The 26142-nt window shown below is 46.2% G+C and overlaps 1 protein-coding gene across 1 annotated transcript in view; it reads left to right on the top strand.

The window, feature by feature from the left end:
- The window catches only part of TNFAIP2 (TNF alpha induced protein 2), a 31138-nt gene extending 5410 nt beyond the window's left edge, over positions 1-25728 (top strand). Inside the window, exons 2-12 of the mRNA XM_081861064.1 lie at positions 211-592; positions 3142-3781; positions 6534-6648; positions 8523-8645; positions 12693-12793; positions 13359-13457; positions 15176-15296; positions 17249-17371; positions 18802-18957; positions 21929-22050; positions 24412-25728. Coding sequence (XP_081717190.1) covers positions 220-592; positions 3142-3781; positions 6534-6648; positions 8523-8645; positions 12693-12793; positions 13359-13457; positions 15176-15296; positions 17249-17371; positions 18802-18957; positions 21929-22050; positions 24412-24550 — 2112 coding nt within the window. The 5' untranslated portion in view covers positions 211-219 and the 3' untranslated portion in view covers positions 24551-25728. The remainder of the gene's footprint in view (positions 1-210; positions 593-3141; positions 3782-6533; positions 6649-8522; positions 8646-12692; positions 12794-13358; positions 13458-15175; positions 15297-17248; positions 17372-18801; positions 18958-21928; positions 22051-24411) is intronic.
- The last annotated feature ends 414 nt before the right edge of the window (positions 25729-26142 follow it).

Below are 26142 nucleotides of genomic sequence, written 5' to 3'. Positions count from 1 at the left end.
TGTCGCAAATGACACGGTGTCTACTAAAAGTGCTATTGTGCTGCTAAATATTTAAATAAGTATCAGCTTTTTTCACTGTTTTGTTAAACACAGGAGCTGGTCACTGAACTCTTCTTCCTCTGTCTAACCTTTGACCATTGGCTGGTTTTCCTTTTTGGCTTCTTGAATGCAAATCCTGCAACCTGACAACTTCTTCATTTTGATTTGCAGGCTTAGAAGATGATGGGAATGAAAATGTTCACCATATTCTCTAGCAGTCCTGTAAAAGCTGAGGATTCAAAATCTAAGGTCAAAAGTGAAGCTCCCAAGCCTTCAACGTCTTCCGAATCAGAATTTGACTCCACGTCGATCGAATCCTCGACAGAAGAAGCTCTGCCGAAGGACAAGGTGGAAACTGAAAGTCAAGGGTTGCCTTCGAAAGACAATACAACATGCCATTGTACTCCTGAGCAAAATAACAAGAAGAAAAAGAAGAAAATGAAGAGGGGACTCATTGATGGTCTGAAGTACTTTGCACTTGGGGAAAACAGAATAAAACCCTTAAGAGCAGAGAAGGACCCTCCAAATGAAAAGGAAAGCAAACCAGTTACAGGTACAGTATGACCACCCCGAAAGACCACCTGCCTCCAACATAAATTTGTCCATCAATTAAGATTCTCTTCTGACCAAATTTATTGGTCTGTTAGAGCAGGGGTTTCCAACATGGTGCTCATGGGCGCAACGGTGCCCTTTTACATATGTTTCCAAATGTATAAAATACATTTAGAAATGCATACTCAGAGAAAAAAATGTTTTATAAAAATGTTTTCTCATATAATAAAGAAAATGCATTCAAAAGCATGGACTTATAAAAAAAGCATGGACTTAAATATAGATTTTTCTGCAATTTTTTTTTAAAAAAACCTAAGATTGATGTGGAAAGAGGATAGAACAGACTTATGAATGAACACACGTGAACTTGGCATGGGCTGATCCCTCCATCCCTGGGTATCAAGAGTATTGATCCTTCCTGTGTCACTGATCTAAAAATGCAAAAGGAGAAGGCAAAAAGAAAGCTAGCACATCAGGGGAAATCTTCCAGCTCAACCCTTTGCTTGCTTTGCTCATTTTCTATTTGCAGGGAATCATAGACTCAAGGGGAGTGAGGACTCATTAGAACCCACAGCTCCAGATGTTGAAGCTAGAGGCAGGAAGCAGTATAGGGGTTTATGTGAACACCCCTTCCAATATCTTGCAGCCTGCCACATTGAGCGTTTTTAAGTGCTTTACAGAAATAAGCAAGGAACCACAAATGCGCTCACCAGTGGCGAACACCACTTTTGCTTCGGGAGAGCACAAAGAGAGACTCTTCCCTTCTCCCAGGCCTGGAGAAGAGCGAGGGCTCTCAGAAGCATAAGAGAATGGCACTACCAATTCTGCTCAGAAGGCACTTGGAAAACTGTGAGACACCTTGTTGTTGTTTAGTCGTGTCCGACTCTTCGTGACCCCATGGACCAGAGCACGCCAGGCACTCCTGTCTTCCACTGCCTCCTGCAGTTTGGTCAGACTCATGTTGGTAGCTTCGAGAACACTGTCCAACCATCTCGTTCTCTGTCGTCCCCTTCTCCTTGTGCCCTCCATCTTTCCCAACATCAGGGTATTTTCCAGGGAGTCTTCTCTTCTCATGAGGTGGCCAAAGTATTGGAGCCTCAACTTCAGGCTCTGTCCTTCCAGTGAGCACTCAGGGCTGATTTCCTTCAGAATGGATACGTTTGATCTTCTTGCAGTCCATGGGACTCTCAAGAGTCTCCTCCAGCACCAGAATTCAAAAGCATCAATTCTTCAGCGATCAGTGAGACTCCTTGCTCTCCTGTATAGATATATCCAGTGCACTCCCACTGCTGGTTTGTGAAGGCATGTGCTCACAACATGAGCCACAAGCCGCCTCTGTTGTGTAGTTTCTTGAGAAATAGTGTGTTTTGATGCATTCCCCCCTAAAATCAGCTTCTATCCCATATGAAAACTTAAGGCATATGAAGCCATCCATGTCCTCTATCTGCCCACTGGTGTGGACGAAGAGTGGGCAATTTGTAAATTCATCCAGCCATGCTAAACATTATAATGATAAGCAGAAAATATTTGAAATACTGCTGCAGCATCGACTTCACTGTGTTTTAAGCTAGTGATGTGTACACATCCTTAGTGTATACCAGGGTATACCAAACTTGGGCCTCCAGCTGTTTTTGGACTACAACTCCCATCATCCCTAGCTAGCAGGACCAGTGGTCAGGGATGATGGGAGCTGTAGTCCCAAAATATCTGGAGACCCAAGTTTGGGAAACTCTGGTGTACGCTAAGGCAGGAACTCAAACACCCACCCCAACTCGGGCATGACAGTCCCGCGTTCACTGTCTTGAGCTCATTGTAATGTCTGAAGACTCCCTTGGCAGAGGAAGAGTCCTGGCAAGATCACATTCTCTCTGGCTACCAGTTACTGGAAACAATAGCATAAATTGCTGGAAACAGAGACAAGACATGTATCGTTTCTACTCTCAAATTATGAGCTCTGCATACGTCTACGGCCTAGGACCCTCGTACCTACGGGACCGCCTCTCCCGGTATGCCCCACAGAGAGCCTCAAGGTCCATAAATAGCAACACCCTAGTGGTCCCGAGTCCTAAGGAAGTTAGATTAGCTTCAACCAGAGCCAGGGCCTTTTCAACTCTGGCTCCAGCCTGGTGGAACGCTCTGCCTCATGAGACCAGGGCCTTGCAGGATCTGATTTCTTTCCGCAGGGCCTGTAAGACAGAGTTGTTCCGCCTGGCCTTTGGCTTGGAGCCAATTTGATTCCCTCCCCCACTTTATTTTTCTTTTCTCCTCCTGTGATGAGGCTTTTAATATTTTAATGTTTCAATATTTTAATGTTGTATTTTAATCTTGTTTTTAAGTTGCATTGTCAACTTATTTTTATTATCGCTTGTTAGCCGCCCTGAGCCCGGCCTTGGCTGGGGAGGGCGGGGTAAAATAATAATAATAATAATAATAATAATAATAATAATAATAATAATTAATACTGCAGAATGTAAGTTAAATGCATGGACAAATGAAATTTGAATCTCAGTGTTATTGGGTACCAAGTTGTTCTTCCTTTTGTTTTGCCAGCTGACCAAATCAGGGAGCTGATTAAAGATCAAAGATTCTTCGACGCCAGCCAACATCTCCTGGCCATGGAGAGGGAATGCAGCACTGACTCTGGCAGCAAGCGCAAAGAGGACCATGTGGACCATCAGAGTGAAATTGAAGATCTGTTTGGACTTTTGAAGCAAGAGGTCCTCAGGATCATACGTTCGTCCGTTAGCATCGCGCAGGCTGAGCCAGAACTCCTGAGGGATGCAGTGAGGACAGTAGCAGAACAGGTGGAGGAGGACAGGAGATGCACATTGCAAGAAAAGGCATCTGGGAAAGCTGCGCATTGCCGGCCCAGAGGATGGAAAGACGAGTGGAGGAGTACAGTCCAGGAGTCCGTAACCGACAGAATGAAAGAGCCTCTGTTTGACAGCAACGAGGGCCTCTCGACAACCGCCCATAGCTTCCTGCACATGGGCAAGGCTATGAAAGATGACCTGATCACTGTGGTGAAATACATCAAGGGCCATTACCCGGAGGACTTCCAAGTGTGCAGCACCTATGCGCAGTTCTACCACAAGTGCTTCTCAGCTCAGCTCGAGATGGTTGCTCAGTTTGAACTGGGCAGGAAGGACACTTACCTCCTCCTCACCTGGGTGCAGAATATCTATCCAAAGTAAGTAGCGGTTTTGCCCTGTGTCTGGGTAACACTGCAGGTCCGGCCAGTCCAAAAGCAGAGAGTTGCCTCTCTGTTCACTGGCTGAACCGTTTCCTCTTCCCCACATCTCCACATCTACCATCCAAATTCTGCATCAAACAAACACCACAGGCAGCTGGTTCATAAAGAGTCAGACCATTAGTGCATCTAACTGTCAGTTGCTCTCAGGGTTTCAGACAGAGATATTACTCAGGTCTACCTTTTGCATAGGGACGCGGGTGGCGCTGTGGGTTAAACCACAGAGCCTAGGTTTGCCAATCAGAAGGTCGGCGGTTCGAATCCCAGCCACAGGGTGAGCTCCTGTTGCTCGGTCCCTGCTCCTGCCAACCTAGCAGTTCGAAATCATGTCAAAGTACAAGTAGATAAATAGGTACCACTCCAGTGGGAAGGTAAATGGCGTTTCCGTGCACTGCTCTGGTTTGCCAGAAGCGGCTTAGTCATGCTGGCCACATGACCCAGAAACTGTACGCCGGCTCCCTCGGCCAATAAAGCGAGATGAGCGCCGGAACCCCAGAGTCGGCCACGACTGGACCTAATGGTCAGGGGTCCCTTTACCTTTACCTTTTGCATGAGAAGAGTGTGCTCTACTACTGAGCTATTCTGGACCGTCCCCTTTACACTCTGCACTTAAAATGAGTTGTGCTGTTGACTAGGCTGTGGCTTAGAGCATCTGCTTTGCATGCAAAAGCCTCTGCTTCAACCCCCAAGCTCTCCAGGCAGGGCTGGGAATGTGCCCTGTCAGAAATCCTGGAGATGCTCTGTCAGTCAGCATAGAAGGAACTGAGTCAGATGCCCCAATGGTCTGACTCAGTAAAAGGCAGCTTCCTATGTTCCTCGAACTAATAAAAGAGATGGAAAGTTGCTTGCTTGTGCTCAGTTAACATCATTTAATGCTGAAGGAACACTGCAGAAAATGGAATTGAGGAATGAGATTCGAAAACATGTTTCGCATGTTTACTAGGGCTTTCAGGCCGCCTTTTCCGCATGGCAGGCTTTTGTCCCACACCCTTAAAAAATGCTGGTTCTGAAGGTTAAGGAACTGCAGAAGCAGAATTTCAACAATCCAGGCATCCAATGAAATGTAGGCATGTTGGGGGGGGGGCAGTGTACAATGCAAAAGAGGCTGAGCCAGGCCAAACAGGAACTGAGCAGAACAGCTTCCTGTGCATAGTCTGATCTAGTATATGAAAAAAAACTCCTTTCTTCCGTTGATCAGAATGGGGAGACAGGGCTCAGTTGACTGTGGCATGTTCTGCAGCTGCACATCTGGATCCTTTTGATGGAGATGAGAAAATATATACCGTATTTTTCCTTGTATAACACGCCACCGTGTATAACATGCCCCCTATTTTTTGGGACTCCAAATAAAGAAATCCCCCATATGCACTATCCGTGTATAAGACGGCCCCCTAATTTTAAACTTGAAAATATGGGGGGGAATATTGTCTTATACACGGGGAAAATACGGTGTGTGTGTGTGTGTGTGTGTGTGTGTGTGTGTGTGTGTGTATGACACCCATTTTGATTCTAATGGGAATCATTAAGCAACGGTTTGCAGTGGCATGGGGGTGTGGCTAAACATTTCAAATATTTCTGGTAACCCAATTGCCACCAGGTCAGGTTCGAAATTCTTGTGTAAATTCGCAAAGCCCTATACAGTGGTACCTTGGGTTAAGTACTTAATTTGTTCTGGAGGTCCGTTCTTAACCTGAAACTGTTCTTAACCTGAAGCACCACTTTAGCTAATGGGGCCTCCTGCGCCACTGGAGCACGATTTCTGTTCTCATCCTGAAGCAAAGTTCTTAACCCGAGGTACTATTTCTGGGTTAGCGGAGTCTGTAACCTGAAGCATATGTAACCCGAGGTACCACTGTATAACTTGGACCCAAAGTTCCTTACAGGCTGCCTGATTCCTTGTGTTCCACCTTGATCAATGGGGTCTTTTCCTGGGGCACTTTTGGGGGGGTCTCACATGCCCCTGAGATTTGGCTTCAGGGTGGCAGACCCTATTTCCCACAGGCATCGGGTTGGCCACTGTGAGAACAGGATGTTGGACTAGATGGGCCCTTGGCCTGATCCAGAAGGCTCTTCTTATGTCCTTATGACTACAATGGTACCTCGGGTTAAAAACGTAATTCGTTCCAGAGGTCCATTCTTAACCTGAAACCATTCTTAACCTGAGGTACCACATTAGCTAATGGGGCCTCCTGCTGCCGCCACTGCGCGATTTCTGTTCTCATCCTGAAGCAAAGTTCTTAACCTGAGGTACTATTTCTGGGCTAGTGGAGTCTGTAACCTGAAGCGTCTGTAACCTGAAGCGTCTGTAACCCGAGGTACCACTGTACTTCACTTGAACTCCAATTCCCTTTCAGATTTCTTGTGTGTTGAAAAGCAGTTCCATTCCGCTCTCTTAACGAGTCCTTTAAAATCCTTTCCCCACCACTGTTTCAGTGCCTCATGCAAAGTACTGTGCTTGAGTCCCCAATAAAGAATTTGCTGGATCAACTGTTTGCTGAAGGCTGTGAACAAGTCAGAAATGTAAAAACACTGGATATACAACGTAGACCGGCTTCACATTAGAGCCAAGTATTCTGTGGCTATGCAGTCAAGTCTGCTTTCATATCTGTTGTTCTTATTCTGGGAATCAGAATAAGCAGCTGCCATGAAGTGCATGAAGGGATGTGAATGTGATCTTCTTTTGTCATTTCAGTGAAATCAGAAACCACCCCATTTTAGTGAAAGACTTAGACCAAGCCCATCTCGGAAGCCTTTTGCCGCTCAGGCAGATCAAACAGTTTGAAGTGGCGTACCTGACTAACGAAGTGGTAAGAGGCCTGTTTGTTTTTTATTCGTAATCTGCCCAGGCACTGTTACAAAACAGTTTTTGTAGTCCACCCAATTTGTGTTTGAGCAAATAAGAGCGCCTTTTCACTTTCTGCTATGTTTATTGTGGCCCCTATTGTGTTGTAATAGGAGATCCCAAAGTAAGAGGGTGTGTCATGCAATACAGGAGTTGGCCGGGCCTCGTGCAAGGCAGGCACAATTGTCCGCTGATGTGAGCTCGAGTCCAGCCATAGGCTCAGGGTAGGCTCAGTCACAAAATAATGTGACTGCCTAGGACCCACGTTCCTACGGGACCGCCTCTCCTGGTATGCCCCACGGAGGACCTCAAGGTCCACAAATGACAACATTTTGGAGGTCCCAGGTTGCAAGGTGGTTAGATTGGTCTCAACTAGGGCCAGAGCCTTTTCAGTGCTGGCCCCGACTTGGTGGAATGCTCTGTCACAAGAGACTAGGGCCTGCGGGACTTGACATATTTCCGCAGGGCCTGCAAGACAGAGCTGTTCCAGCTGGCCTTTGGTTTGGACTTAGTCTGACCCTTGTGTTTCCCTCCCCTTATAGTTTTGATCTATGGGCTACTTTTAAAATGAGGCTGCATTTTAAATTGCATTTTAACCTGTATTTTAAATTGGTGTCCCCCCCCCCCCCATTATGTTTTTACTGTAATTTTAATGGTGTTAGCCGCCCTGAGCCTGGCTCTGGCCGGGGAGGGCGGGGTATAAATAAAATTTATTATTATTATTATTATTATTATTATTATTATTATTATTATTATTATCGTCATCATCATCTTGTATGTGAAATGAAAGTATGTGTTGGTGGGGAGGGATAATTGTGAGATGGACCATTTTGCAAAATGCCTTGCAAACCTTCTCCCAAGCACACAGGAGCTTAATCTGAAGCAAATCTCTCTCTCTTTCTTCTTTTCCCCAACTATCCATGTTCTATTTTTGTTAGTGGTTGTGGAAACAGGGATTCTTTTTTCTTCTTCTTCTTTTTCTATGCCACTTTTTGTTCCAAAGCGGCTTACAAACAAAATAGAAAAATAACATAAATCATATGGAATACTTAACAAATCATCAGTAAAACAATCCCAAATCCCAAATAAAACAATTACCATCTATGTAACACTATTAACAGAACAACTAAAAAATAATCACAGTTACACCAAAAATCATATTATAGGATTCACAAAGTACAACAGCATTCATATCTATAAAACAATATTAACAATATTAACAAAATAGCAACAAAACAAACAAAGTGTTGAATTTGTACATGTGCCATGACTCATAAACTTTCATTCTATTCAGTGCATCAAAATACACCTGCATACAAATGCCACCTTTCTATGTGAGAATTTGTGGTTATTGTTAGAAGATTTTTTTAAAATGGGGTTTATAATCTGCCCTTCACCATATATAGTTCCAGGCTAGGGAAACACACAATAAAACAGGAAATAACAACACTCTAAAATCAGTATTCCGAACATTAAATGATAATTATACAATCACAAACAGCATTCCATCTGAACAGGCAAACAAAAGACAGGTGAAACAGCTCATAGTGGCAAATCTCATTCGCTCCCAAAGGGGACAGCTGAACAGGTGAAGAGGAGGACAGGGCTCCTGGCCCTTTAATAGTTGTGTAGAAGCTACTTGTGCTGAAATGTCCCTTTCTATGCAACTAAATGTGTAGGAGTCCCGCCCTTTTCTGCATCTGGCCAACTTAAAGTTGAATCCTGGACCTTAAGACCCTTCCGACACTTTTGATTGGCCCTGCGATTGGTGAGAGAGTAACTGAAATGTGAACACTGCTGCTAATCTGTGTTTTGGTGTTTTCTTCTTTCCTTATAAAGGATGCTGCTAAACGCTCCCTGGCTAACTGTCTGCAACTGGAAGTCAAGAAGTGGGCAGAGGGAAGCGAGCCACCAAAACTAGCTGGTCACTATCACAGTGAACTTCATATAGATGCCATCCAGGTAATAAAATATGTGCATGTGTGTGTGTGTGTGTGTGTGTGTGTGTGTGGTATATATGAAATACACACACAGAGGGAAATACAGTGGTACCTCGGGTTAAGTACTTAATTCGTTCCGGAGGTCTGTTCTTAACCTGAAACTGTTCTTAACCTGAAGCACCACTTTAGCTAATGGGGCCTCCTGCTGCCGCCGCGCCGCCAGAGCACGATTTCTGTTCTCATCCTGAAGCAAAGTTCTTAACCTGAAGCACTATTTCAGGGTTAGCGAAGTCTGCAACTTGAAGCGTATGTAACCTGAAGTGTATGTAACCCAAGGTACCACTGTACACAGAGTTATACCATCAGCTGTTTAAAATACCGGTAAATACTTTCCTTCATAGGGAACGTATCTCACTTGCCCTTGCCTGAATTAAAATTTGGATTTAGTATTATGTCAATCAATCCCAAAAGATCCTGGAAGTCAATAAAATTTGTCCCCTGAGATAGGGAAGCACCCCCCCCAAAAAAAAAACAACCTCATCTTAGAAGGCCATATTCTACAAATTCTCTGCAACAAGAATAAATGCTATTTGACTGTGCCACCTCAAATTTATCTGATTAATTTCTATTACATTTGCCAGAGATCAGCTGAGGATATAAACTGCATGGTCAGGCTGGTGAGGTGACATATCTAGAACCAAGTGAAACAGAGTCCCACCTTTGATGGAAAATAGCAGTGAAGCAGGGGGCAGGAGTTCCCATCCTCTTCCCTTTTTGTCCCTCCCTCCTTCCTGTCGCCATTTTCCTTTATCCCTTATGTGCTTATTACAGTGTTTCCCAACCTTTTTTGGGCAAAGGCACACTTGTTTCATGAAAAAAATCTCGAGGCACACCACCATTAGAAAATGTTGTTGCCCAAGCGTGGCTACTGCAAAGAGTTTCCAAAACAAGGGCAAATTCTCAGTGCAAGAAGTGGGCGCTGCCAGGGGAAAGCTGGAATGGGGGGAAGGAAGGTTTCCCCGTTTATCCTCACCCTCACGGCCGCCAATAAATAAGCAGGTCACTCCGCATGTCAAAATGAACTAACCACCTCGGAGCCAAAGATTTTGGAAAAGGCACATTAATTTTAAAGTTACTGTTCAAAATGAAATCGGAACAATTGTCTGTTCAGACAGCAACCCCGCTAAGGGAGGTTTCCACAAAAGGCGAGGGTGAGAGGGAAGAAATGTCAACTTTTCTGGTTCTGCGCTGGGAGAGGGGAATCCAACGAGGGAGTGAAAATGGAGAGCGGAGGGCGCCCGAAAAGACGCGCCGGGGATTTATTTTAATGTGGCTGCTCATAAATTAGCAAGCGTGGCTTGAGAAGCGCCAGGCTCCGCTCCCAAATATGCTGAGTAAGAGACATACATTACGCCATGAGCCTTTTTCCTCGACGCGCAAGAGTTACCTCGCCCGGCAGAGCCGCCTCTTCGGAGCAGCCCCGGGTCGCCCGGCCTCCACCCGGCGCAACCTCGCCCGCCGCCGCCGCGCACCTCATTCCTCTGGTCCCGGAGCGAAGAGCAGCGCGCCCGAAGAGAAGCGGGGGGCCGCCTCCGCGTCGCCAAGCGCGCCCCGCCCCGCCCCGCCGAGGGGAAAGCCGCCTCCTCCCGGTAGCAACTCCAGCGGCGGCGGGTGGGGCTTACTCCCGAGGAAGTCTTTCCACGAGGGGCGCGCGAGGCGCTCGTCCGGGAAGGGCCAAGCGGGAATGGGCGCCTGGGTCGGTCAGGGCAGCCGAGCCCTCCGGCCACCCGCCTCACCTGGAGGCGCGGACGGGGCGCCGGGGCGAGTCCCCGCAGCCCCTCCCCGTCCGGCCCGGGAGGAGCTCCGCTGCCCAGCTGCTTCCTGCCCGCCCCTCGCCGGCCGCCACTCGGCCTGCGCACCCCGGGAAAGGCCGCCCGACTCGCCCGCCTCCCTCCCACGGCACACCAGGCAACGTCTCGCGGCACACTAGTGTGCCGCGGAACACCGGTTGGGAAACACTGGCTTATTATATTGCACAGCCACATTCCCCGATCCAATGCATAGCTGGATGCACTTGAGGAATGCTGGAATAGTGGATTGATGACCTAAGATGTCCCTTCCAACTCTTACGATTCTAAATCCTGTTAAAATCAGTGGGAAGCGAAGCACAATTCTGTGTACAGTGGTACCTCGCAAGACGAAAAACGCGCTAGACGAAAGAGTTTTCCGTTTTTTGAGTCGTTCCGCAAGACGAATTTCCCTATGGGCTTGCTTCGCAAGACGAAACGTCTTGCGAGTTCTTGCGAGTTTGTTCCCTTTTTCTTAAAGCCGCTAAGCCGTTAATAGCCACTAAGCCGCTAATAGCCGTGCTTCGCAAGACGAAAAAACCGCTAGACAAAGAGACTTGCGGAACGGATTAATTTCATCTTGCGAGGCACCACTGTATGTTGAACAGGACTTACTGCTTGCCACTCAACCATCTGAGTTTGCACTTAGAGGGAATGAGAAGGATAGCCGACCTAAGACCTTCGGATGAAGGGTGTTGAGTGCTGAGGTCCCCAAGCCACCCCAATAACTCACGCATCACACATAATTTTTGTTTAAGGTTTTTGACATAATTTTGGCCACAACTTTATTAAAATACAAGCAATGTGAGTGGTTGCTTAGGCATTGGTTGCAATTATCTGACCCCGCAGGACGCAGCTGGCACTGTGGGTTAAACCACAGAGCCTAGGACTTGCAGATCAGAAGGTCAGCGGTTCAAATCCCCGCGATGGGGTGAGCCCCAGTTGCTCTGTCCCAGCTCTTGCCAACCTAGCAGTTCGAAAGCACGTCAAGGTGCAAGTAGATAAATAGGTACCGCTCTGGCGGGAAGGTAAATGGCGTTTCCGTGCACTGCTCAGGTTCGCCAGAAGTGGCTTTGTCATGCTGGCCACGTGACCCAGAAGCTGTACGCTGGCTCCCTCAGCCAATAAAGCGAGACGAGCGCCACAACCCCAGAGTCGGTCATGACTGGACCTTATGGCCAGGGGTCCCTTTACCTTTACCTTTATCTGACCCCGCACGGGGACAGACTGACATTTGCACACCCATGAAGTCAGAAAGGGAAAACATTTTGGGGAGAAATGAAGCTGGGCACCAGACCCTCACCTCTCCCCACATGCTCCCAGAGGCTTGTGCGGCCCAAGCCCGATGCCAGGGACTTGGACGAAAGCATGGCAAGCTCCTGGATTCCTTTAATGGAATTCCCTTGCAACACCAGTATTGGAGGGGTAGACACTTACCCCTCCACCAACCAATTTTTTAACCAATGCCTAACCGCAAGCCTTACAAGTTGTGACGATTTGCTACGCAGGAGACAAAAACCAAATGGCTCCATCCAGTCAGCCAAATGGACAAAATTCCTACCAGGCCCCTGCCCCAAAAGCAGGCGACCCCATGATGGGCATAGCAAGGTCAAGCGCAAAATCCCCAGTTCAGGGAGGGTGGGCGGGTGATCCGGTGCACGCAGCAAAAGAGAAAGCCCAAAGCTGGGTGCCCAATATTTAAAACCTTTGAGCCCAACCCACAAATTTGTAACATCAAAATCCTTCCAGAAACACAAGTACCCAATCACAGCCTGTGGCCATCCAAACAGATCTGCCCAGCAACAGGGGGGTGGCCTGCTAGACCCCACCGCAACACGTGCTCTCTATTAAGGAGAACACACTGTATACAAATTTAATAAATAAAGAATGATCATAGAATCAGAGCAACTGAACACGTGTTGCTTGAAACCACAGGAGGGGAGGCTGCCACTGGTCCATCCATGCCTCTGTCTGTAGAGCGTGCAGCTCTCAATCTCAGGGTCATGGATTCGAGCCCCATGTTGGGCAAAAAGATTCCTGCATTGAAGGGGGTTGATCTAGAATCTAGATGACCCTCAAGGTCCTTCCCAACGCTGCAAATCTGTGGAATCTTTGGAATCCAGCCCACCACTGTTCTTATGTTCTTAACTATGGATTGCCGGATATTTGAGTAGGAGCTGCAGTGGTGACTCTTGGAATTTTGTGTATGTGTGTTTTTTTAGATTATCCACAACAAACAGAAAGAAGCTGAAGGCATTTCCGCAGAGCTTGGCAAGCAAATGTCAACGCTGGTTTTGGAAGAGCTCCTGACCTTTCTGCAAAGGTAGGATAGCAAGGTCACGAAGGAATGCGTTTCAGATCATGTCAGCGCAGGCTCTGAATCAGATGCCAGCTTTCTCAATAATAATTTTTATTAGTTTTTGATTAGGTAAAGGTAAAGGGACCCCTGACCATTAGGTCCAGTCGTGACCGACTCTGGGGTTGCAGCGCTCATCTCGCTTTATTGGCCGAGGAAGCCGGCATACAGCTTCCGGGTCATGTGGCCAGCATGACTAAGCTGCTTCTGGCGAACCAGAGAAGCGCACGGAAACGCCATTTACCTTCCCGCCGGAGCAGTACCTATTTATCTACTTGCACTTTGACGTGCTTTCGAACTGCTAGGTTGGCAGGAGCAGGGACCGAGCAACAGGAGCTCACCCCGTCCTGGGGATTCTTACCACCGACCTTCTGATCAGCAAGTCCTAGGCTCTGTGATTTAACCCACAGCACCACCCGTGTCCCTAGTTTTTGATTACCATAACCCAATAATAGCCTCATTATATCAATGCCGAATTATATACAGATGCCAACTTTCTAACCCTTACCTCATTCCTTCGATGCCTCTCTAGCTACAAGAAGGCACTGGACATTTTCATGAGGGAGAAGAAGAACAACCAATACTTTGAAGCGATGGTAGTTACAAACATGAACAGTTGCTTGGGTTTTCGGTAAGTAATGAATGGCAACGCTGTCGTTTTGCAATACGCATAGTGGGAGGGTCAGGTACATGGGAGCTGTGAAAACTGGGACTGATGGGAGTCGAAGTCCAAAACATCTGGTGGGCACCAGCTTGGCAAAGGCTGTCACAGAGGGTCCGCCAGTCTTAATTTAGGCCAGAATCCCATGTTTCCCCGTGGCCAGTACTGGGTGCCTCTGCAGACATATCAGTGACTAGCACCTATAAAATGATTCATAATTCAGTTGTCCAACCCAGTTCCAGAAGACGGAAGCTTTGTTTATGTAATGAATATGGTCAAACGGATGAGCTTCACCAATGGTACAGGTTCAGACTAGATCCCTGCAGGGCAGGTTACATTGTTTCAGTGGGGACCCAATTATATATATATATTTAATTACTGTTTTGAATGCAAGTCAAACATGCAGCTCCCATGTACCATCTGAAAAAAGGCACAACCTTCCTTTCATAAATAGGAAGGAACACTTTCCCTAATGTGGTTTTCCACACCAGGCATTTTAAGGGTTCCCCTGAGCACAGGCAGAGTGATTTTATGTTGTTACATAAGTTACAGGGAAGCAGGCAGAGGGCCTTCTTGGTAGTGGCACCCAGAAGGAATGCCCTCCCACCAGATGTCAAAGAGAAAAACAACTACCAGACTTTTAGAAGACATCTGAAGGCAGCCCTGTTTAGGGAAGCTTTTAATGTCTGATGGACTACCGTATTTTAATATTTTTTTGGAAGCAGCCCAGAGTGACTGAGGAGACCCAGCCAGATGGGTGGGATATAAATAAATTAATAATAATAATAATAATAATAATAATAATAATAATAATAATATAATAAATAATTTATTATGAGATGTATATTGGCTAAGAGGGAAGCTCCACCTCTGCCATAAATCCATTAATTTAGTTTGCTAGACTTACATGACAAGGTCCTCCCACAGCGCAGGTGTCCCTTGCTCGGCTATAACAAAAAATAAGGGGCCCTGTGGCACTTTACAGGCAAGCAAACATAATTTGTTAATGCTAGGGGGGGTTTTTTGCACCATTGCTTAGGAATTTGATGCCACTGGGTTTATTTGCATTCTACCAGGATGGCTCAAGGGACGCAGATGGCGCTGTGGGTTAAACCACAGAGCCTAGGACTTGCTAATCAGAAGGTTGTCGGTTCGAATCCCTGCGACGGGGTGAGCTCCCGGTGCTCGGTCCCTGCTCCTGCCAACCTTAGCAGTTCAAAAGCACGTCAAAGTGCAAGTAGATAAATAGGCAGGAAGGTAAACGGCATTTCCATGCACTACTCTGGTTCGCCAAAAGCTGCTTGGTCATGCTGGCCACATGACCCGGAAGCTGTACACCGGCTCCCTCAGCCAATAAAGCGAGATGAGCGCCGCAACCCCAGAGTCGGCCATGACTCGACCTAATGGTCAGGGGTCCCTTTACCTTTATCTTTACCAGGATGGCTCAGTTGGTAGAGCAGGGGACTCTTCATCTCATGGTCGTGGGTTTGAGCCCCATGTTGGGCAAAAGATTCCTGCATTGCAGGGGGTTGGACTAGATGACCCTCGTGGTCCCTTCAGACTCTACAATTCTATCATTCTATGAGTTCATCAACTGCCGCTGCAAGAGCAGAGTTAAAGGCAGCAGGTGACTTCATGAAACAATGGCAGGACAAACCACAGCTTCTTTCTTTCTTTCTTCCCTTCAGGTCCCACACTGAAAAAACATCAGGACAGGATTATATCCGAGTGAAAATTGTTAATGCCCTTAGGGACATTGAGACCACTGGCTGTGATGTGCTTGTTCAATGCGTGGTTCAGGAACTGCAGGTAACCCTACAGCTGCGTGATACACCTCTGGGTTTAGCTCAATCAGCAGAGCATGAGACTCTTAACCTCAAGGTTGTGAGTTCGAGCCCCACGTTGGGCAAAAGATTCCTACAAGGCAGGGGGTTGGACTAGATGACCCTCGAGGTCCCTTCCGACTCTACAATTCTGTGATTCTACTATAGTAAATTGGAGGTGGCAGAACTGCCTCTCCTAGGACAACACCACTCAGCCAGTTAAAGGGTGTGCATAGAAAGAGGATTAAAAGAAATAACTCACCACTCTGGAAACTTATACGGAGGGCAGTATAAAAAATTACAAAACAAATTATAACAAATAAGGTGTCCAAAAAGGGCAATAAGAACTTGGTTCTTGCTTTTCTCCTCCCTTCTGCCATTCAGGCATCAGGGCCGGGACATCAACCGTTGCCCAATGTTTTTTATTGTCTGAGGCAAAGGGCACTGAAATATACCCGGAGTTGAGTGCGGATTTCATGCTCTTTATTCAGCTCATAGTAGCGAGGAATGGAAGTTCCCCCAAAACGTCTGCTTTATATACCTTATTTACACAATGGGCCCCACGTGATTGGCTAATTCCGGGATTCTCCTGTAGGCCAATCAGGTTGCGGATTCACTTCCACCTAGAGCTGGATTGGGTGGCTCCTGTGGACCAATCAGACTGTTGCATTCTGGATCCTATTGTTCTAGGACCAATCAGACTGCTGCATTCTGAATCCTATTGTTCTAGGACCAATCAGACTGCTGCATTTTGGATCCTACTCAACTCAGTACATAACAGGCACGATGGCACCCTCTCCTTATTCCCACTGTACCAGTGGCTGAATCTTACTTCAGCCCTGACAGCACTTCAGAATAACATCCTCCACTCTACTGACAGGCAGCTTAGTCTCAGTCCTCCAACAGAGAGGAGCAGCCCCAGGGCTTAGGAGGAATAGTCGGGAGACTGCTATTGTTTCCGTCCCCCGGCATCTGCCGCCTAAGGCGGCTGCTTCACTTTGCCTAATGATGGGACCGGCACCGCCCACAAGCCTGGAGAAGGTCAGCCTGTTCTTGCCGTTCCTCTTCGCCACTGCAGCCGGCTTGCTCTGCTGCCTCTTGATCTGGTGAGGAAATGGGATGAGCAAGGAAACAACCGTACTGTATGGAAGTGAGAAAAAGCTTCCACTGCCTGCTTGCTCATTGTCTCTGTCTGGGAGGCAAGTTGTCGCAAGGTGAGGCAGAGGAGGAGGAGCTGGCAACAACAGACTGATGGGGAATAAGACAGAGGGTGGGGGTCTTCTTGCCCAAGGCCTCCACCCCAAATCTGGAGCCAGCATCACCAGGTGAAAAAGAGGAAGGGGTTCCTGGGCCTTTAATAGCACCTGCTAAAATTCCCTCTTCTGCACAACTGTGAACAGTGCAGGAGCCCTGTCCCCTCTTTGCATCTGGCCACCCTTGTTGTGATGGACCCAGCCTGGAAGGAGAAGGATCAGTGAGAATTGTCTGAGGTTACTGGTTGCCCTGCCCTCACCAATCTTAGTAATGTAGCATACCATATTTTGAAAGACTTTTCAGTTCCTTTTTCCTGTGCAAAAGTAGCAAAATGCAAATGTAGGAAATTGCAAATGTAGGAAATTCTGTTCCAAAACCTGAACTGTTGCTCTTGTCAAAACAAAACAAATTCCTTCCAGTAGCACCTTAAAGACCAACTAAGTCAGTTCTTGGTATGAGCTTTCGTGTGCATGCACACTTCTTCAGATACACTGTAGATACTTCTTCAGATACTTCTGTTTCAGTGTATCTGAAGAAGTGTGCATGCACACGAAAGCTCATACCAAGAACTGACTTAGTTGGTCTTTAAGGTGCTACTGGAAGGAATTTTTTTTGTTTTGACTATGGCAGACCAACACGGCTACCTATCTGTAACTGTTGCTCTTGTGTTGAACTTTCCCCCAGCCTATTTTTAGAAAGTTTACCCAGAGAAAATGGGCTTCCTGCACTGATATTATTGATGAAATCATAGCAACTGCCATACATCATGTTTCTACGCTGAGAGCTCTCAAAGACCCTCTTCGCCAGGTAAGCTAATGAAAAGGAGGAAGTTTTATGTTTTTTCTAAGACCAGCACTAGGATTAATCAGTTCCTGTAGCCTAAGGCTGAAAATGGGCAGTACAGTGGTACCTTGGTTGAAGAACAGCTTAGCTTATGAACAACTTGGATTAAGAACGCTGCAAACCCAGAAGTAGGTGTTTTGGTTTGTGAACTTTGCCTTGGAAGCAGAACATGTTCCGCTTCCTGTTGAGTGTGTTCCATTTGTAAATTGAGTCCCCCGCTGCTGTGAGAAAGCACGCCTTGGTTTAAGAACGCTTTGGTTTAAGAGTGGACTTCTGGAATGGATTAAGTTCGTAAACAAAGGTACCACTGTAGTTTATAAGAGAGTTTAAAACTGAGAAAGGCTTTGTTTTTGATGCTGTACGCACACATTTCCCTTATGTATGAGTGTATGCACCGTATAGTGTTGGAGAAATTTAAAAAGACTTCCTAGATTGGAGGTATCGCTCCCAGAAACCCAAAAGAAAAGGATGGAGGCTCTAGGTGAAAATATATTGAAATTCAGGGGAGAACTGAAAGGCTGAGGAAAGAGTTTAAACCACCCTTTGTTGATGTTCTGCAGGGATCCAGCATTCACAGTTCTAGACCTTCTGCCAAGTGTCTTACGTTTGGCTCAAAGAAGAGACCTCCTCCGTTTCAATTCCTTGGCCTACCAAACCAGCTGCGCTCACTTATCATTCTCTACTGCTTGTTGTCCTTGACCTTTTTTTCAGTTTCAGAAGCTCAAGGGCTTGACCAAACCACAAGAGCCCTTTTCCTTTGAAAGCTTGCTTTTCATTCCAAAAAGCCAATGTAAACTCACAAGGGAAGGGTCATTCATTCAAATTTCCTACTTTTGTCTTCTTAAAATAATCTACCCAGCTAACGAAGTTAATTATGAGAGCCAACAGTCAACGTGCAGCAGGAACTCTTGGGAGGGGGGAGTTTATGGTTCCCATCTGATAGTTCTTATGCTTTGTACATTGTTCGCGGTCATAACTCACTCAATGTTTATTTTTTCTGAAGTCTTTTTGGAACCAATTATGGCCTATTAAGAGTAAGCTAACACGGTTACAGTTCAATAACACACCCCCAAAAGAAAAAGTTTTCTGCATTTCAGCTATATAATTTAGAGAGGAGATGTTTTGTTGCTGCTATCATTAAACAAATGGGAACAAAAGTTCTTTGCAATCCAGTACAGATCACTCAGGAGATCTTCCAGTAAACTCCAATCTGCCTTCTAGATTCCTGCTCTAGATAATTATAAAAACCAGTTTGTTTTCAGAATAACCAGTTAGGCAAGTTTGGAAAGTCTTTCTCTTGGTATTTTTATAATTCAAGCTATATTGATTTGTGTGTGTCTTCTCTCTCCTTCGTCTGATCGCAAAGGACTAACTACTTGCTTCTTTTGCTGTAGGCTGTCATTGAGAAAATCCACTTCTTTCTGGTCCAAGCGTACATTTCAAGGCTTATGAAGAAGAAGGTTAGCTTGAGGACCCCAGAACTGCAAAAGAACTTGTCTGAGCTTGTCCAACAGCACGCCTCTATTCTGTGCACATTTTGCTTAGAGAATGTAAGTCTTGTTTTTCAACATGGGCTTTTCGGTCTCAACATGCAGCCCCTGACATTTAACAAGCTACTGCTGCATGCTCTTAGGGATAATAATAATAATAATAATAATAATAATAATAATAATAATATCCCGCCCTCCCCAGCCAAAGCCGGGCTCAGGGCGGCTAACAACAATAAAATAATACAACATTCTAAAATCATTTCATTAAAATAAATTAAACTCAAATTGATGGCAACCATTAGGCTAAAGTTCTGTGAAGTTTGCCAAAGGAGGGAGTCAGGCTGTGCCTTGGCCAAAGGCCTGGTGGAACAGCTCTGTCTTGCAGGCCCTGCGGAAAGATGTCAAGTCCCACAGGGCCCTGGTCTCTTGTGACGGAGCGTTCCACCAGATTGGAGCCACAGCCGAAAAAGCCCTGGTTCTAGTTGAGGCCAGCCTAACCTCTCTGTGGCCTGGGACCTTCAGGATGTTTTTGTTTGAAGACCGTAAGTTCCTCTGTGGGACATACCAGGAGAGGCGGTCCCATAGGTACAAGGGTCCTAGGCCGTATAGGGCCTTAAAGGATGAGAGAGAAATGTGATTCAGTTTGCATTTAAAGATGAACCTACCTAATTTTCACTTTCTGAAATGAAGCACAGCCATCCTTCGAATCCTACCCTTCTCCAGATGTCGCCATGCAGTTCTCCAGCCAAGCAATGTGTACAGAAATGCATGTACCCATGTCGTGTGTGCATAAGAATACACATCTTTGTGAAAATAATGTACAAAATTGCATTGCCTTGGGGAAGACTATTTGCAAAAATTACTGTGTTGGGCAAAATCGCTTACAAATCTATATATTCGGAGAAATTCACACCAGAGTGTCGGTGAATTTTTGTGAGGACATTTATATATATATATATAAAGTAATCACAAACTGATGGGCAAATGTGGAGAAGTGAAGATTAGAAAAAATCTAAATTGATAGTCACCCATCACTAGGTGCTATGAAGCATTTTTTGTGCATAATGCTCAGCACGTATGGTTGGGAATAAGCCTTGTTTGTCATCCTCATTTCCAAACAAGGGCAGGTCCAAATCATACATTTAAAGCACATCCAACACATATTTAAAGCAAATGCCTTCTCGAAAAGAATCCTGGGAACTGTCGTTCTCTGTACTCTTAACAAACTACAATTCCCAGGATTCTTTGGGAAAACCATTTACTTTAAATGTATGGTGTGGCTCATCCCGACACATGCACAGGCTGCAACAAGAGAGTTGACAAACAAAAATGGCAGGAAAGGTGAGGCTAGCTGGACTTGAACCTGCAGTCCAAGTTTAAGGAGTCCAAGATTAGGGCAAGGAATAGGTCAGAACTGCGTGAAAGCCACACAGTTGTCCCAACAAGTTGGCATGCCCAACCACCAAGCTTTGAAGGTGAGCTTCCTCATGAGGCTCCTGGGCCCTGCGAGACTGTTGAGTGTGCAGACTGAACTGAGGTGGGTGCATCTGTTCCTAGCGACGGATGCACCACCAGGTCCTGGGCAACCAGGCTGTGCCCCCCACTTCTGACCCTGGTTCCTCTACCTCTAATGGTGGGCTGGTGCTCTCCCTCTGTTGCTGTGCTGGTCCCAGGGGCTAACCGAGAGGCGAGGTCCGAGTCCAGTCCAAGGTCGATGGTGCAGTATGGAGGCTGTCCATCAAAGCTGTAGCTGGGTCCAAGGCAGGGAGTCGGTTGGGGTCAGGAACTCTGGCAGAAGAGCAGGACAGGGTGCAGGCAGGAACAGGCTACCAACAATGTTGCTCCCACAACCTGGGACTGGGGCTGACTGGCTTTTATCTGCCCCGAGGCATAGGGCAGCCCCAGTCCACAGGTGACTTGCCTCTTCTGGCCCGGAGGCGAGCACTCCTCCTGTGTGAACTTAGTTCCCTCTGTCTCTCAGCCCTAAGCCTCTGTAGCTCAGGAGAGGTTGGAGGGTTACCGAACCCAGAGGCAACCTCAGCTTCCTCTGACGGGGCTGTGAGTGGAGCACCTGCAGGCAATGGGTCCTCCATCACCTCAGGGGCCAGAGCAGACTCAGCTGGTGCCTGCACCTGAGGATCCAGCACAGGTGAGGACCCTTCAGGCTCAGGCCCCAGCCCTGGCTCAGCTGGTTCTGGAGGTGGGGACTTCTGTGCAGGCTGGGATTCCTCAGGTTCAGCCTCTGATCCCAGGCCATCACAGTTGCTGTGCTCCAGTCTCCAGGGCTGAAGAAGGGAAATGGGTTACCTGCTTCCCCAGCCAGGGCTGCCACATCCCGTCTCTTCCAGCCTCTGTGCCCTGGCCTCCACCCCCTCAGGTCATTCTCCGATTCCTCCTCCTCCATCTCAGCCTTCTGCTTCATCCTTGAGCCCAGCAATGTCTCGGCACTCACAACTCTTGGCTTCCAGTGAACAAATTTTAGCAAAACATATCTTTGGCAAGATATATACCACATCACATCTGTATATTAGGCTGTTAAAATATTATTTAAGATGTATAATCTGGTATCATGGTTATAATGGAGCCAGATGTCTGTCTTCATAACCACATGTCTTCGGTGTGAAATGTAGACAAGTTAAGCTGGAGTGCCGCAGTCTAGAATTTCTGTGTACTTTTATAGGGCAGAGTATTGAGATGCAAGAAACATGAGCTGAAGAGGTGCGGACATTTTGAGGGTGCCAGATATTCAACATCTGGCAAAAGTTGAAGTGTGTGTTTTGAAATGTTCTTAAGCAGAATAAATAAATAGCAACGTAGTTTTCAACCTGTTTGCTTTCATGGGACATGTTTCCAATAATCTCCTGAGCAGATATGAATATGGTGAGGACTCTGCTTTGAGAGTCTCAGGGTCTCCATAGCAGTCTAGCCCTTTCCAGCCTTGTGATTCTATATTTTGAGTATATGGGTGGCCTAATTTTTATCTCGGGATTTGCATGTTGACTAACTCAATGTGGTCTTTTTAACTTGATAGGGGTCCACTGCCAAATGGCTGGGTTATGCTCTCCCAAGCCTGGCTGAAATCATCAAACTCCAAGGTACAGATACTGTCATGGTTGAAGTTGGAATGCTTGCCAGTAAATATCCAGATATCAGGTAAGAGCAAAATAATTTATGACCTCACTTCTTGGGTTGCCAACACAGAGCCACCCTATGTAGGTCTCCTCAGACGTAATTGGAGCTTACATAGAATTGCAGCCATTCATTCGGTTTCTTGGACAGGTTCCTCATCCCTGAGCCTCACTAGTTTGCCTTCTGTGAAATGGGTATTTTATTGTGCTTTGTGAGGTCCGGTGTGCATGTTGGGTTGGGTTTGCGTCCCATGGCAGCCATTTTGTGGTGGTGCCCAAATGTACCCAGGTGCCCCAAAAGGTTGGCAACTCCTGGGTTACTTGGAAACTTTGAGCCAGTGTGGCAGCAGTGCCACACTTAGGTAAGATAGCTGGTTGCTGACTTTGAGCCACTGCCTCAGCACCACCCCCATGAAATAAGACACCACAGATTTGGTAAACTTGAGTAGTATAATCCAGCTAGGACGTTTTTGCAGCAGGCAGACATAACTGCTGATATAATCACATGCCTGCCATCTTCACATGGTCTAGAGCACGCATAGGCAAACCCGGCCCTCCGGATGTTTTTGAGACTACAATTCCCATCATCCCTGACCACTAGTCCTGTTAGCTAGGGATGATGGGAGTTGTAGTCCCAAAACATCTGGAGGTCTAGAGCAGTGAAAGCATGAGATTGCTCCCTCAACAAATGCTTCTCGCTTCTCTCGCTTCTCCCAGACATAGCCTGGCAAGGCCTAAATTAGGCCATAAACTCACTATAGCACCTTTAAAACACAATCATACCTTTTTTGTAATGTTTTTATTTATTTTTCATGGTACAGGCGATATATTTTGAGAAAGCAATTGTTACAATAGTAAACAACAAATAACTTGCCCTGATAAAATTACAGACTTTTGTCATGCTGTGTAATAAAGTTTCGTTTGATTGGTCTAAGAGATCACGCCACACTTCCCCATGAGCGTTGGGTGGATTCCTGCCGCCATCTGAACAATTTACGTATTCAATAAACATTTGCCACATGTTATAAAAGGAAAAGGGGTTGTGTCTGCCCTTTGCCACTCTGGCCTGGCTTATTAATTTCTCAGTCAATGCTGTTGACCATACTCTAGTATCTGTGTCCAGCCCAATGCCAGTTTTCCAACATCTAGCAGCAGTCATGGCTTCCCCCAAAGAATTCTGGGAGCTGTAGGTGCTGAGAGTTGCTAGGTGACCCCTATTACCTTCACAGAGGCACAATTCCCAGTTTAACAACCAATCCCTCTTCCCAGGGAACTCTGGGAATTGCAGCTCTGTGGAAGCCATGTCTATTTAAAGTGGTATCACAGGGCTTTAGCTGCAGGTTGGGAATCTGTTCCCACTTCAATGAAACAACACTTCCACACCTGGCATTTTGGTGGCGAATTGATACTCTAAATTAGAGTGCCAATCCCTCCCATCCCATGCATTAAAAGGGTGCCTCTCATACTGATTGCCGCTAGTCCTCATGAGTACAGGAGCACAGGAGGCAGAGTTACTGTCAAGAGAACTGCAATGTTGGCTGTAAACTCCCCAGACAGGAAATACCTGTTGAACAACAAGGTCCTTCCTCTTTTAGTCACATCCCGTCACTTGCTGCCTTTCCTGCTAGGAAAGACATGTAGAAACACTATTCAATACATGTATCTCTTAATATTCTCATCTGCAGGGCAACCAAATTGATCAAGGGGGTAGATTAACTTCCCTATGAGGAAAAGTTGCAGAGTTCTGGTTTCCCCAGCCACTCTGGGCGGCTCCCAACAGAATATTAAAAACATGATGAAACATCACACATTAGAAACTTTCCTAAACAGGGCTGCCTTCAGATATCTACTCAAAGTTAGATAGTTGTTTTTCCTTGACATCTGAAGATGGGGTGCCACTACCGAGAAGGCCCTCTGCCTAGTTCCCTGCAACTGCACTTGACGCAGTGAGGGAGCTGCCAGATGGCCCTCAGTGCTGGACCTCAGTGTCCGGGCTGAACGATGGGGGTGGAGACGCTTCTTCTGGTATATTGGGCTGAGGTTGTTTAGGGCTTTAAAGGTCAGCACCAACACTTTGAATTGTGCTCGGAAACGTACTGGGAGCCAATGTAGGTCTTTCAGGACCGGTATTATATGGTCTCAGCGGCCTACTTGCAAACTTACCACAGGTATCTTGGTCAGGCCCTGTGAAAACAGGATGCTGAACTAGATCGGCCATTGGCCTGATTCCTGCAGGCTCTTCTTAGGTTCTTAGATAAATCAGGGACAGTAGTCGAGTTCAGAGAGTTGGGAGTCCCAGATTTGCTCTCTTTTGTTGAATATTTCTACTGCCTCTGTGTTGCTGTATCCTTTCAAATTCTGACACTCCGTGTTTCCTCTTTGACAGCAAGGAGCACCTCTCCGCCATCTTGTACATCAAAGGAAACTTGTCCCGCAATGAAACCAGAAGTATCCTGAGTGTGCTGGACATTGGCGTAACAGCTACCTTGCCCCACAAACATTTGTTTTCAACAATCAGGGTGTGATGGGCTTGCCTGTTGCCTCTTGCTTGACTCAAACAGCTGCCATTCGTGGGTGACCTGAATTCAGCTCCAGCCTCCTTCCAGACTCAGCCACATAGTTCAAAAACCAACCCCAGGTCCTAGTTTTGGAAAAAGCGGCTTGATCTTTACGCTGCTACCAGAATGCCAGGATAAAATGGAAGTTGGCTTAGAGGTCCCACCAGATTCAAGGGCCTGTGAAGTCTCCAGCATTTCCTCTGCTGCCTCGGTTTTCCCCATCTCGAAAATGGGATGGAATCTCTGTCAGGCTACCTCACCTGGGTGGTGCTGGTGTGATGCCAAAGGGAAGCCTTCGTTTCCTGTTCCTTGTTAAAGCACTTGACAAGAAAAGCGCAGTAGCTGTTTGCACATGTTTCTTCCTTGAAGGGGAATAGAAAGAATCCTATGTAAAATGGATGGAGGAAAATGGAAAAGTCCTCAAAATGTAAATAGCACTTGGAATGTGGTCTTGGTTATTTTTATTAAAACAAAGTGAAGTAGAAACTCCCAGAAGGTGCTTCTTCTGTGAAAAGCCCTTTTGGGCTCTAGGTAGATGACTGTGAAAACCACATGTAAAATTGCAATGTTTTGCTTGATAGCATGTATTGATAATGTACTAGCATCTTGATGACAGTCTGTGTGATATCAGGATTGCTGTTGGTGTGGCTTAGGGATTAGGTGCTACACTTGGACCTGGGTTCAAGTTTCTGCTTCGGCCACAAACGATGCTTTTCAGGCAAGACACTCTGTCCCAGCCTCTCTCTTTTTTCTTTTTCTTTTTGTATTTCATTTCTCTTTTTTTAACCTTTTTGTAAACCACCTTGATGGCGTCAGTCTGTGGAGCAGTTTGTAAATAAGACAAACAGCCAGCCTCACAGGGTTATTGTGATAAAATCAATGAAGTATTTTCATGTACGCTGCCTTGAGCTGCTTGGAACAAGCAGGATACAAATGTTAATAATAATAATATTAATAATAATATTGTTAATGTATCTATAAAATGATTGTAAATATGCCACTGTACAGATGTTGCTTCAGTGTTTGCTTGTGAGTCTCCTGGTCCATAGTTATTGTTTTGCTATCCAGTGGTTGTCAGGGTTTTTTTAGTTAAAGCATCCCAAGTTGTCATTGTATACCAAGTTGTATAAAATAAAGATGCACTTTATAGAACACCTGAGAAGTTGTCTAGCAATCCTTCCTGTCCTCTGCTCTTCCTGGCCTTTTCACATCCCTCTTGCAACAACTGCCTGTTGTGGCTCCAGTGAAAGAAATGTGTCAGGCGACAGAGTTGTTATATACTAAGTTGAATAGGATCCAAAATGCAGCAGTCTGATTGGTCCTAGAACAATAGGATTCAGAATGCAGCAGTCTGATTGGTCCTAGAACAATGCAGCAGTATGATTGGTCCACAGGAGCCACCCAATCCAGCTCCAGGTGGAAGTGAATCTGCAGTCTGATTGGCCTACAGGAGAATCCTGGAATTAGCCAATCACGTGGGGCCCATTGTGTAAATAATGTATAATTTTGGGGGAGCTTTCATTCCTCACTACTATGAGCTGAATAAAGAGCATGAAATC

This window comes from Podarcis erhardii (assembly GCF_964252035.2).
Source record: "Podarcis erhardii genome assembly, chromosome: 1".
Classification (NCBI taxonomy): Eukaryota; Metazoa; Chordata; class Lepidosauria; order Squamata; family Lacertidae; genus Podarcis; species Podarcis erhardii.
This window is presented reverse-complemented; position numbering and strand designations above follow the sequence as displayed.